The sequence below is a fragment of the Mauremys reevesii genome, linkage group 14 (genome assembly GCF_016161935.1).
Source record: "Mauremys reevesii isolate NIE-2019 linkage group 14, ASM1616193v1, whole genome shotgun sequence".
NCBI lineage: Eukaryota > Metazoa > Chordata > Testudines > Geoemydidae > Mauremys > Mauremys reevesii.
Window position 1 is genome coordinate 9,643,142 of NC_052636.1, and position 13,162 is coordinate 9,656,303.

Sequence of the window (13,162 nt, forward strand, 5' to 3'; positions counted from 1 at the left end):
ATCTGCAGAATCTGATTCTGAGAAAGGGCAGGGTGAAGGGAAGTGGCTTCAGCAGTTTTACTGAGCATGCTCAGTTCATGTGAGCATGCTCAGTGCACCATAAGTAGCAAATTCCTACACACAGCAGTTTCTCACACTACACCTGAGGCAGCATGAGGCAGGGGCTCCATCGCTGTCCAGACCCCACCCAAGGGCAGATCCCCAGGGGCTGCAAGACCCTCAGCTTCTTGGACCTTTGTGTTGAGTCTCTTCTGCCCACCCAGGGCTGCCCCACCTCAGATGGGCACAGAAAGTGCTTCAGTGAAAGTCTGTCCCTGGCTCAGCCCCTCTGGCACCGCCGCAGCTGCCCGGAGCTCAGCCCCGGCTCCCAGCGCACACTGGAGGCAGCAGCACCAGCAGTGTCTGGTACCTTACAAAGCCCGGCCACCAGGAGCTGCCCCACGGCTCTTTATCTTGTTTTCCCTGCTTCCTTCCTACCAGCCCCCCACTGCTCCAGCCCCTTTCTGGCTCCTTCAAGCCCAACCCAGGCTGCAGCTGCCGCACTCACCGGGCCAGGGACTGTCTGAGGTGGGAACTAGCCCCATCTCTGCTCCTCCTCCTGCCCCCGTGTGTCCCAGAGCCGCTGCAGGGACTGACCCGCACCCAGGCTCTCGCTCCTATTAGCACTCGCAGGGGCCAATCCAGCTACGGGAGAGTGAGCGCCCCTGGGAGCAGGGAAGTGACCAAGTCTCCCTGCCAGAGGGTGGAGGAAGAGGAAGAAAGGGAAAGAGGAGAGATTGAAAGGGGTTAAGGAGAAATAAGTGAGAAAAGCAGCACCCAGCTCTTTTCTACTGCATCACCCCTGAGTAGATTGCTCCTGAGCTCTGGGTAAATAGCCCCCAGTGTCTCCCAGATCCCCCTGCTCCCAAGGCAATGCACATAGGGGTCTCCTTCCTGCCAGGCGTGATTACAAGTAGGTGTAGGTGTCACCCTTATGCCAGGATTGGAGAAAGCAAAGCTTGGGAACACGCGTCTGTATTTCCAGTCCAGTGTGACAATCCTAGCTCCAGGAGGGGTTTGTTCTCTGCTCCTGCTGGAGGGGCACAGAATGGGGCAGCAACAGGATTGTGTCAGTTTTTGTTGCTCCTCATTCCTTAACTTAGAACAGTGTGAAATGAAGAAAATGGAGAGTGAATTAAAGGGAAATACACAAAGAAAAGTTCCAGCCCCTGTTGCTTATTGAAAGAAATGACTCAATTTCCCAGTTACAGGTTTTATTAACATGAACAAATAATCCCAAGAGTGCACGTCACTAAGGCTAAATGACTATAGACACCACTCCGCTAAGAGTTAAACATAGTGATAAAGTTCAGGTCAAATCAGGAAATCAATGAGTTAACAAGGATATTGTGCTGGAATCAAGTCGTCAATTTAGTCCAACCATCAGATTAATACAGCAGAAAAACCAACCCCTGTAAATCCTAAAAGAGCAACCCAAGGAGGCAGGTGCACATTTAGTGATGCCGAAACCCCAGAGATTTTTCACCCAGGCCTTGCAACCCAGATTTAGCCAGCTGAATATTTCAATGCCGAAACCTAATTATTGCTGACATTTAGCCCACAACCTCAACGCTAATTACAGTTTTCTCCTTAGATTTCACTATTCTGTAGCTAATACTTCTCCTCGCCCTCTCGCCCCAAAACACATACAGACCTTAAGAGACACATTAGTAAAAGAATTCAAACAGCTCTCGCTGAACAATACGTATCTGACCGCTCAATTCCTTGCAATGCTTGTACAGGTGAGGAGCATGCGTTCAGTCATTTCATAGGGCAGGGTTTTAAGGCTATTAAGATTTGGGAACTATTCTTCCTAGCATCTTCCCTTGTAGATTTCAGAGGTGTTCACACCTCACCGAGCCGCACTGTTACACCCCAATCGAATAGAAAGACTGGGAGTTCTCCAACTTCATAAAAAGAAAGACAAAAAATAGAAAAAGGAACAAAACGTTTCTAAGATAATAAGGGGTTGGATCTCTGCACCTCTCGGGCTTTGGATTCACCTGGAGTAGGAACTGTAGCTGCAGTTAAGCAAACAGTTACATAGATAACCTTTCTCACAAGATCAGGGCGTGACATATGTCTCATTCTTCTCTGTCTCCCATTGGGTGATGGGACCGTGAGTGAGAATGAGGAGGGGAAACCCCAGCAGGAAGATGCTGAGGAATTAGAACCACCTGTGCTCTATTTTCACAGACTTTGGACTCAGCATTCAAGTATCCTGCAGTCTGAACTTCACATCTGATACATTCCCTCATTGGCTACCATTGTTTGGCCAGCAGGGAAGTGCTCCTTGTCAACAAGGCAGCCAGATTGGGACCCGTAGGCATGGAATGGCTCTGAAGGAATCAGCTGTTTCTCTCTGTGCTTCATCTAACTTTGGAGCCAGATGGTAAAAGACAGTTGTGCCCAGTTTAATCATGGCATCCTTCAGGAGTGTGACCAATGCCACTTAACTAGGGAGCAGGATTCTAAAAACACCACAGCTTCCATCTCTGGGGTGAAAATCAACCACTAGTACCTGCAATTTCTACCTGAGCTCTTGTCAAATCTTTGACCTTACTTGGAGTAATTTGACACTTCTCTGGCGTAGAATTCTTCACCAACCGCACAACAGATCAGTAGCGACAGTGAGGTACAACTCCCCCAACTATGCCCTTTTATTTCTTTAATCTGGTGGCACAGATTTAAATTAGGGACTAAATTCAGGTGCAACTTAGAATCCCTGTAAGACAACAAATGTCAGGTCTCTATTAAAAATAGGTATCTTTCTGCAGCCATATCACATTCAACACGGATTTCATTTTCTACACATTTGCAGCACCTTCCAGGGGTGAGCTGAAGAGAAATGTCACTTCCATGTTTCCCATCTCTACCTAGATAGGGATTGTATTTGCCAAATAATAGGCAACATGCAGCCAATGAGGAAGGAGATCTCTTCAGGAGCCACTTCCTGCAGGGCCTGGGCCACAATGGCTTTGGGAGCCCAATGCCTGGGCACTTTGTTTAATTACAAGTTATTTACGAGGGAATCCTCTTCCCAGCCCTTTAGAAAAAAGATTGACCTAACCAACTGCACAACAGGGGGATTGGGATGGTGATGGGAATCCTCTGACTTACCCTATCTCCTTCTATTGTTACAGAGGGTAAAATGACATTTTCCCCTATCCCTGCCCTGTTCCTGCTCTTTGTTATAGTTCAATATAGTTTAAGTGTGGAAAATGGTAGTAAAAATATCTGCTCTCCAGCACAACCTGCAGCAACATCAGAGCAACGGGGAATGAAACAATTTGTTCCCAAAGGGGGAACTCGATGACTAACAATTGCTGTGAAATGGGGGAACAGTATAACCGTGATGCTCAGGGTTTGTTTAGACTAGGGAAAGTGATGGAGTTTAGGTCAGGACAAGGGGGAAGCTAATGCCAACCCCTGCACCTGGGCTGCATCTGCTCTACAACTATACTTGTCTTTTTACACCAAGATCACTAACTTGAGCAGCCAATGCCATGTACAGCCCTAGTGGCTGTCAGGCACAGGTAGTTTTTGCCTCAGTGTAGCTTGTTGGGAATCAAACCTCTCTCCCACCTGGAGCTGATGGAGCTTGGCTGTTCTCAGTGGTAGCAGATGACAGAACAAGGAGCAATGGTCTCACGTTGCAGTGGGAGCCATCTAGGTTGGATATTAGGAAACTAATTTTGCTAAGGTGGTGGTGAAGCACTGGAATGGGTTACCTAGGGATGTGGTGGAATCTCCATCCTGAGAGATTTTTAAGGCCTGGCTTGACAAAGCCTGGCTGGGTTGATTTAGTTGGGGTTGGTCCTGATTTCAGCAGGAGAATGGACTAGATACCTCCTGAGGTCCCTTCCAACCCTGATATTCTATGGTTCTATGACATACACTCCTACGACTCAATAGAAAAGATCATAAGACTGACCCCAAAGAAGGGTGAGCTGGAAAAGGCAGAAGCAGGCAACTCATCTGGGGGAGCTGAGCTGAGCTACTACGGTGAAGGTGGTGCAAAGATCACTATGTGGGAATTAGCAAATGTGATTTAAAAAAATCTTTGCTTAGCCCTAGTCAAGGCATTTATTACAGTTCTCTCTTACGTGGATTTTCTGATGCCTGATAAGGTGTGAGCTCCAATTGAAGCTTTTCCCACACTCAGAGCATGTGTAGGGCTTCTCTCCTGTGTGGATTCTACAATGTGTGATAAGGTGGGAGCGCTGACTGAAGCTTTTCCCACACTCAGAGCATCCATAAGGTTTCTCACCTGTGTGGATTCTCCTGTGTGTGATAAGGTGTGAGCTCCAATTGAAGCGTTTCCCGCACTCGGAGCATGTATAGGCATCTCCTGTGTGTATTCTCTGATGTGATATGAGGGCTGAACTATCAGTGAAGCATTTCCCGCACTCAAAGCATGTGTAGGGCGTCTCTCCTGTGTGGATTCTAAGATGTGTGATAAGGTGTGAGCGCCGACTAAAGCTTTTCCCACACTCAGAGCACGTGTAGGGTCTCTCTCCTGTGTGAATTCGCTGATGTGAGATGAGGGTTGAACTATCAATGAAGTGTTTCCCACACTCAGAACATCCATAAGGTTTCTCACCTGTGTGGATTCTCCAATGTGTGATAAGGGCAGAGCTTTGATTGAAACATTTCCCGCACTCAGAGCACATGTAGGGTTTCTCTCCAGTGTGGGTTCTCCAGTGTGTGATAACGGTAGAGCTCTGACTGAAGCTTTTCCCACACTCGGAGCACATGTAGGGTCTCTCTCCTCTGTGTATTCTCTGATGAGTGACAAGGTCTCAGCTCCCATTGAAGCTTTTCCCACACTCATGGCATGTGTAGCGTGTCTCTTCCAAGTTGATTCTCTCGTGTGGAATAAGGTCTGAGAGACTACTTAAGTTTTCTTCTGACCTCTGCTGAGTCTCACAGGCTGTTTCTTTTTCTGGGAGTGCACAACTCCCGGAAATATTCCCTTTGGATCTTCCTGACAACGTTCCATGTGGTTCTACTTGCTCAGCATCTTCCTGCTGGGGTTTCTCCTCCTCATTCTCACTCACCAGCCCATCACCTGATGGGAGACAGAGAGAATCCAGACATAGGTCACTCCCTGCACCGGAGAGAAAGGAAATGTCAGAGAGAGGAATGGAAAAAGGGATGAACAAACCAAAATATGTGTGGGAAAGATCAAACCTATCAGGAGCTGGTTTTCCCCAAACCCTTCCCCAGAGGAGAGAGGAAAGGATCAGCTTTAGTCCGCATCTCACCAGAACACTCTGGGGAAAGCTACATTGGGCAGGGACCTGCTGCCACTTGTCAGAGTATAGGTGGGAAGCCATGAGTCACATCTGCCTAATGATTCCACATCTGCAGGGAACAATCCTGAACTTGGAGAGCTCACAGGGTCTTTGTAGGGCATCCCAAATGTTTCCTGAATTCACAGAGAGTTTTTGAGTTGGTTTAACCAATTCCCTACCTGTGAAGGCAGCTCTCGGGAGCACTTCTTTCTCAGAGCCCTGGAGATCTGGGACCCATGGCTCTTCCCCTCGTTCCAGCTGCGAGATCACATCAGGTTTGGAATCTGGAAGCCCTACTCCAGGCAAAGAAAACAAGGGAGGTCAGTGGAATTTGTGGGATACTTGTCACAAAGAATATTCCATGGTTTTACCCCCAGCTCATTTTTAAGCAGTAACATCACAAGGCCAGCTTCCTTGGCTCAAAGTGGCAGGAGAGTTGTTAATCATATGCATTACCTTCGTGCCTAAGAACAAACTAACAGTGGGTCCCCATTGTGCTAGGCAAAGTACAAACAGAGAATAGTAGATGGCCCATGCCCTGAAGAATTTACAATCTAAATAGACCAGACAGACACAGAATGGGGGAAGGGGTAGAACCCACTGTTAGAATAGAGATATTCAGGCCTGCCTGTAAAGCCTATAGTTTAAGAACTTAGGGGTATTTTTTATCACTTAGCTACTTACAGGAGTGGGAAAAGAGAGAATCAAAATCACTGTCTGTATTTGTAAGGGCCTTCTCTTACATGGCATTGTCTGCGCTTCAGACTTCTGGTCTTTTGCTGCTTGCTGTCTGCGGGACAAGAACCAGGGAAGCAGGAGGCCTCTGACATAACTGACATGACCTGGTAACTAAGAGGTGAGCCTTTAAGGAAGATTTTAATATACGTTGGAAATGATCAGGGATTCCCATGAGCACTGATGAGGGGACCATGCAAAATATGCATTTAGATCCTTTTCTTGTTTTATATCCTTTCCCCATTAGGCACACTGGCACTGTCATGGATCCATGGGATCTGTGCAATGCCTGGGCTTTTAAACAGTGCTTGGGAAGCCTCTGCCTTCAACACTCCTACTTCAACCTGTGAGCTCTGCCAGCAGGTCCAGCTGAACGACACTCCTGTTCAGAGACTGTTCCTCAGTCAATGCACAGAGCAAGTTTTGCTGTGGCACTGGGCAGACTGTTAAAACATAGCAGGGTTCATTAGTGAACCGAAACACAGCACTGGAAAGTCCTTAGATTAGCACAGGGAAGTGAAGAAGACAATATAGTCCATACTGGCCAATGCCCTTGAGCCAGGCTGCTGTAGAAAATGCTTTGGTTTCCTTTAACTGCACCTGTCCGTTTGTCTTTGCTCCAGTAGAGCTCCCTGCGTCTACGAGCCCAGTTATTCCTGCCCCCAAAAATGTAATGAGTCCATGTGTGCTTCACTCAGCCAAGCGGAGATCCTCCCATGGACAGGTGACAATCATTCCCTTGTCTCTGTGGGGTATTCCATTGATGTAGGTTGGTCCCAGCCTGTCCTTAATGCCCCATTCATATCACTCCATGACAGCTACGTGACAAAACACCTCATGTCTCCTGCTCGTTCTAATCATAGCAATACCAACCACAGAGGGAAACTGAGGTGTGTATTGGCATCATACAAGTATCACCAAAATTCCCACCTCTCACACACACACGGCTCACAGCCCTGGAGAGAAAGCAACGCACAGGAACTGGATGTTAGTCCAGTGAACACAGTGGAGGACAAGCTGCAATCCTCAAACCCTGGTGGAAAAGGAGAGGCATGTGGGTCCCTATCCAAGCGTGTGTCCGGGATGACAAGCCGCGGGGGCCGCCCTGGATGTCCCTGTGAGGGCGGCAGTCAGGCAGCCTTTGCCGGCTTGCCTGCAGGAGGTCCGCCGGTCCCATGGATTCGGCGGCAATTCGGTGACGGGTACGTTATGTAGATTGATCCTTGGCTATGATTTCAATTATAACTGTCTCCATTCAATCAAGTTTCTGCGTGTTTCACCAAATTTCATCTTCTCAATTAACGTTGAGTAGCCATGTACAAGGGCGAGTTGTGCCCCAATACGTCATCTTGTAGGTGTAAAAATTGCACAGGCTACACCACCACCCTGTGACATCATCAACAAAGTACCCATATGTGCCTGGGTAGGGGCCCTGCTACGGGAGGGAGGATGCAGCAAGGAGTCAGGATCGGTGGTCAGGGTTGCTGTGCACAGAGATGGGGAGGTTATATGGGGAGGGGGGTAATGAGTGGGAGAGGGAGGTCAAGAGTTAAAATAATATTTGGGGAAAAAATGTATACAAGTGAAACTGAACAGAAAGAAAACTGGAGTGTAGGCGCTAGAACAAGGCTTGGGTAGGGATTCGGGGTTAAAGGTCTGGGATCCCCCACAGCTCTGGATCCCCAAACCTCTCCTCCCTCCCACTGACCCACCCAGCCCACTTCCCAGGTGCCCTTCCCCCACACTCCCCTCCCCTTCTTCCCATTACTCTCAGCCGGCACCACCTCCCGGCATCTTGGGAGCTTCTTCTGTTCCCTCCTCGTCTCTCACAACCTCATCTCTCCTTTCTCCATCTTAACTCTAACCCTGCACACACCTTCCCCATGTCCAGACACCCCAGAATTAGCTACTCCCCCCACCCCTTCTCCTCGTCTCACATGGCTCTGTTCTCCTTTCACCTTTGGGCTCCTGAATGACAATGTTATACTCTCTTCTATCAAAAGAGGAGCTCATCTGACTGTCACACAAGCCAGGCATCGGTCACACACCTATTTACTCAATTTAGAATTCTACAGGAGGCGTATTTTCCTCTTAAAATGAGGAAAAGGCATGAAAGCTACAGTGATTAATGTAGCCAATAAGGACGCATTAAATGCAATTTTAAAATGACTGATGACAAATGTCTAAAAATTATTCTAGTGGGTGGGAGATAAGGCAAAAAAGGGGGGGCAAGGAAACTTGTCAAAACTTGAATGATGAATAAAGGTATAAAGTTATTACTGCTCAGGTTCTTTAGAGACCCCACAGCTTCTAATAACCCAGGGGACAGGACTCCTTACCCAGCGAGGTCACCGTCTCATAGTTCTCCTGCATGACATCCCAGTAGAGGGCTCTCTGAGCGGGGTCCAGCAGAGCCCACTCTTCCCTGGTGAAATACACAGCTACCTCCTCGAAGGTCACCGGCCCCTGAAAGAGCAAGAGTCCAACACTCAGTACCTGCTGCCCCACTCACAGCCCCACTTTCAATCAAATGGAAGCTCTGGGTGGCTCACAGGCAGAGTCCCACCCCACCCCGCTCAGAGCATCCAGGAAACGCCAGGGGGAGGGACGAAGCGAGAGCCCCTTGTCTCTCCCAGCAGATCCATCCCCCCCTACTAGCCACAGACGCACACAGGAGATGGAGGCCCTGGCAGGGTGCAGGGAGAGCTCGCTGACAGGGAGCCCAGCGCTGTTCTCATTGTGAAGAGCTGGACGGGGCCAGACTTAGTGGGGGGCAGATGACATGACGGTCCAGGGGGGCCTTGCTGAGGGGGTTTCTCCAGCAGGGGTGTCCTGTCTCTCCTCCCCCCACTTCTCTTCAGCTGTCTGCCCCTGCACCTGTTCCTGCAGCCCTGCCCCCCCCCCACTTGGAGCTGCCCCGGCCAAGCTGCTCCCAGGAGCCTCCTGTGCTGTGCGGGGGTGGGGGGGTGTGGCCCCACCCTCCTGCCTCTGTGCCCAGTCTCTGCTGAGCTGAGCTGAGCTGGGGGGACAAGATTCTGTGCTGCTGCCTCTGGGTCAGGAGTGGGGGCTGCTGGCCCCTGCTGCCGTGTGAACGAGCCTTCGGACTAGTGAGTGCGGCTGGGCTGGGAGTGACAGCGGGTGTGTCTCACCCTCCCCCCACACACACACATTCATCCCACCACAGACACGTCAGTTACTGTTGTTACTTCCTTTTACTTCCTGTCAAAATGCACAAAGTACATGTAGTCTCTGTAATTTTATTCTTCACATTCGGTCAGGATGACAGTGCTGGTAGTTTAGCTTTTTAACTGGTCTGTGCATTTCATCATTTTATTTCTGGCTTATGCTGAAATTCAGTTCTGAGTAACGAGTTCTAAAACGCCTCACCTGGCCTGGCTGGAGTAATTATCATTATTACTGTTATTGCCGTATTGTGCTTTGTCATTCGTTATTGAAATGGTACTAGCAAATAACAGACTGTACATTTTGCATCAAATAATAGAATGTACATTTTGCATATAGTTACCTTAGCAGGGCTCATTTAAAAAAATAATTAGCTCAACTCAAAACTTCAGACACTGCAGATGAAGATCACTTATCTTCAGATTGTATTTTTAGTCTGTGACAAAGCAGGGAGTGGGGAGGATTGAGCTGGGGATGTTGCGAGGGAGTTTTACTGGGACTGTCTGCATTGGGGATGGGATATCAGGGTGTGACTTCACTTGAGGGACAATAGCTGAGCATGTGACCTGAGCCCAGAAGAGGGATGAGGCCAGGTGACACCTTCTGCCCGGGAAACTGGACAAAGGCTGGAGGAGGAGCCGGGGTGTGTGGCTGGAGGAGACAGCTGGAGGGTTTTTTTTCAGTGACTTAAAATTTCTTTGAAAATAAATGCAGTTCCAAGTATGATACTAATAGCAGTGATGGAGTCAAATGTTAGGGCTGGTCCACACTAAGAAGCGGGGTCGAACTAGGGTACGCAAATTCAGCTACGTGAATAGCGTAGCTGAATTCGAAGTACCCTTGTTCGAACTGCTCACCCGGCCAGACGCCGCGGAATCGAAGTCCGCGGCTCCAAGGTCGACTCTGCTACCGCCTTTTGCAGTGGTGGAGTACCGGAGTCGACCTTGGCGCTTCCGGAGTTCGAACTATCGCGTCCAGATTAGACGCGATAGTTCGAACTCCGAGAAGTCGAACTCACCGCATCGACCCGGCTCGTAAGTGTAGACTAGCCCTTAGTGAGTCACATACATGATTGTGATCAGTAAACATAAAGGCTAAAATAACTAGAAAATAAATTCCTGTTCTTAGTAAAAGAGAAAAAACCTTAATCACGTATATAAAATTAAATAAATATGTTGTCCGTGGAGTGAAAAACAATTGACTAAAATAGAGGAGATAATGGCAGTAACACAGAGTGTGTCTGTTAAATAAAATAAGGTGCAAAGTATCCAACTTGTGTTTCTGATACCTGCATCAAAGCTCCAGAACTGATACCTCAAGGCTTGGGATAGGGAATATCTTCCTGTATTATCTGCTGATTGTTCTAAATTTACTTTTAAATTGAATATGTGGCTGTAATTGGAGTCAGTATATATTTATCTTTCTTTATATAACAATTAGATACAGAGCTCATCAGTGAATTTCTAAATTATTTTCTGCAAAAAACTCTCCAGTTTTCAGGTGCCTCAGTAGCCCCTGGGATCACAGTTAAAGTTGCACCCTCCCCAAAATCTGAAGTGGCCCCTGGTGAGCCAGGAGCGGCCACAGGGCTGCAGGGTATGTGGGGCTCCAGCAAGATGCAGCCCCCGTGTGAGCGCGCAAAGCTCATCTTGAGCTGCAGGCAGAGCGCCGGGCACCACAGGCCACAGCAGCAGTGTAGGAGGAAGGGTGGGAATGGCAGCCAGTGATTTTAGTTTACCGTTCATTTATTGTGTGGTGTTATAAATAACTAACACATTATGTCACATGGAATCACTGTATGCTAAATAGAGAATCGATTGATCGGTCTGTAGCGAGAATAATCATGTATTAGGTATCTACGTAAATAGGGCTGACACGCAAGGCCTGTAGGCTGAGACCTGCAAGATTTTAGCTTCACTGTTTTAGGCCTTGGAGCTAAGAAATGCTGACAGAAGTAAATGGCTGAGGAAAAACCCGATGCCCTAAGATTATGGGAAAAGAGGTACCAAGTGGTAACAGGCTGAACAATTAGCCGGAAGATTAATTTTAAATAAAAAAATTCTGTAAAGACACCTGTTTCCAAATGTGCCTTAACCACAGGATACAGGTGGTGCGTCAATGCTAATGAGGTATAATCAGAATCACGTTATAAAAAGGGGGTGCCCAGAGCGGGAAAATTGAGCTCCCTGTGGGAAACTCCAGCAGGAACCATCCCTCTACTGACGATCAATCCATGAGAGACACATCAGACCCTAATACTATTGTCAGGATGTGAGTGGAACTAGAGTTGTAACTTTTGCACAGTTCTTTATAGAATTTCTGTGCGCTTGGGGCGTCATAACCTTAACTGTAACTTTAATAAAACTTGTAAAACCGACTAGACCTTGTGCTTGTGAATGTCTGTGGGGTCACTACCCTTGGTCTTTGTGTGTTCCTAGAGACTGTACATTTTAAGCAAGTAGCAGAGGCGACTTTCACTCTGTTAAGTTTGAAACTGTCGCCACCAGAGCTGACCCCGCGGTGGTGTAATGCCACATTGCAAACTGCACTTTACATAAAATCAAAGGCTGCACAATACACCACACACCAGGCCACCCTCACTTCTGCGCTGCTGCTGGCGGTGGCATCGCCTTCAGAGCTGGGCGTTCGGCCAGCAGCCGCTGCTGTGAGGCCGCCCAGCCAGTGCTGAATTTGTGCCACGGCTGAGCTCTGGCGCCTCTTTCAATACAAACTAAGCCCTAGAGGGAGGCACCAGGGTCTGGACATGATGGTGGGGAGCCCGTGGGGGCCAGGGGGGATGGGGGGCACCAAAATACAAGTTCACCCAGGGCACCATTTTCTCTAAGGCCAGCCCTGGAGCTGGGTGTGGGGGAGGGGCACATCCCCTAAGGCCGTGGTTCTCAGCTAGGGGTCCCTGGGCCTCTGGGGGGCTGTGAGCAGGTTTCAGGGGGGCCTCCAAGCAGGGCCCGTGTCAGACTCGCTTGGACCCAGGGCAGAAAGCCCAAACCTCCCAGCCTGGGGCTGAAGCCTGGGGCCATGAGCCCTGCCACCAGGGGCTGAAGCCAAAGCTTGAGCAATTAGCTTTGCGGGGGGGGGGGGGGGGGCCTGTCACATGGGGCCCCAGGCAACTGCCCTGGTTGCCACCCCCTAACGCCAGCCCTGGCTTTTATATGCAGAGAACCAGGCACATGCAGGGCAGTGGAGTTTTTATAGCACGTTGGGGGCCTTAGAAAGAAAAAGGTTAAGAACCCCCCCCCCAAGCCTCCCTGGTGGGTGCCCCCTCACATCTCACAGCAGCGGCTGGTTAATCAGGTCAGGCTCCAGCCCTGGGAGTCTGGTCCGTTTTCCTAGCCCCACCGAGGGGGGTTGTTTCCTGTTCCACAAATTAGAGCATTTCCACCCTCTAACCCCGTGGGTCTGTTCCTAGAATGGAAGCTGCATATTGAACAAGTCCCAACAGGTTTGCTACACCCTGGCCTCCTCCCATTCTCCCCCCGTGATTTTTTTGGCAAACTCCAACCCCCAAACCAGACTGCCCAAACCTCCCTCCTCCTGTGTGTTTGCTGTCCCTCCCCTCCAGCAGGAACCCACCAGCAACCCCCCCATAACCCCTACCTGAGCTGGCTCCTTTGCAGCCATTTCCCTTCCCTGTCCCATGGGAGCATGGGACGAGCTGGAGTGAAACATGGACGACATCCTGCAGCCTGGCAGGGCGAGAAGGGCAGTTGCAGAGGTTTCAGAACAGTTCATGTCACATCACAATTCCCCCAGGATCTTTCCCTGCAGAGACACAGCCTAGGCTCTGCCATGCTGGGAAATGCTCCATCTCTTTATTGCAGGGGAGACCTGGCCCCTCCTGCCAGGTTAAGCCCACAGGGAGATTTTTCAGCCTCCCCAGTAAAAAAGTC

The 13,162-nt window shown here is 49.3% G+C and overlaps 1 protein-coding gene across 1 annotated transcript in view; it reads right to left on the reverse strand.

Annotated features, from left to right (window-relative positions):
• Positions 1-4,142: 4,142 nt before the first annotated feature.
• LOC120381873 (zinc finger protein 250-like) overlaps positions 4,143-13,162 on the reverse strand; it is a gene marked incomplete at its 3' end in the record, with an annotated part of 102,755 nt that continues 93,735 nt past the window's right edge. Inside the window, exon 2 of the mRNA XM_039500033.1 lies at positions 4,143-4,730. Coding sequence (XP_039355967.1) covers positions 4,143-4,730 — 588 coding nt within the window. The remainder of the gene's footprint in view (positions 4,731-13,162) is intronic.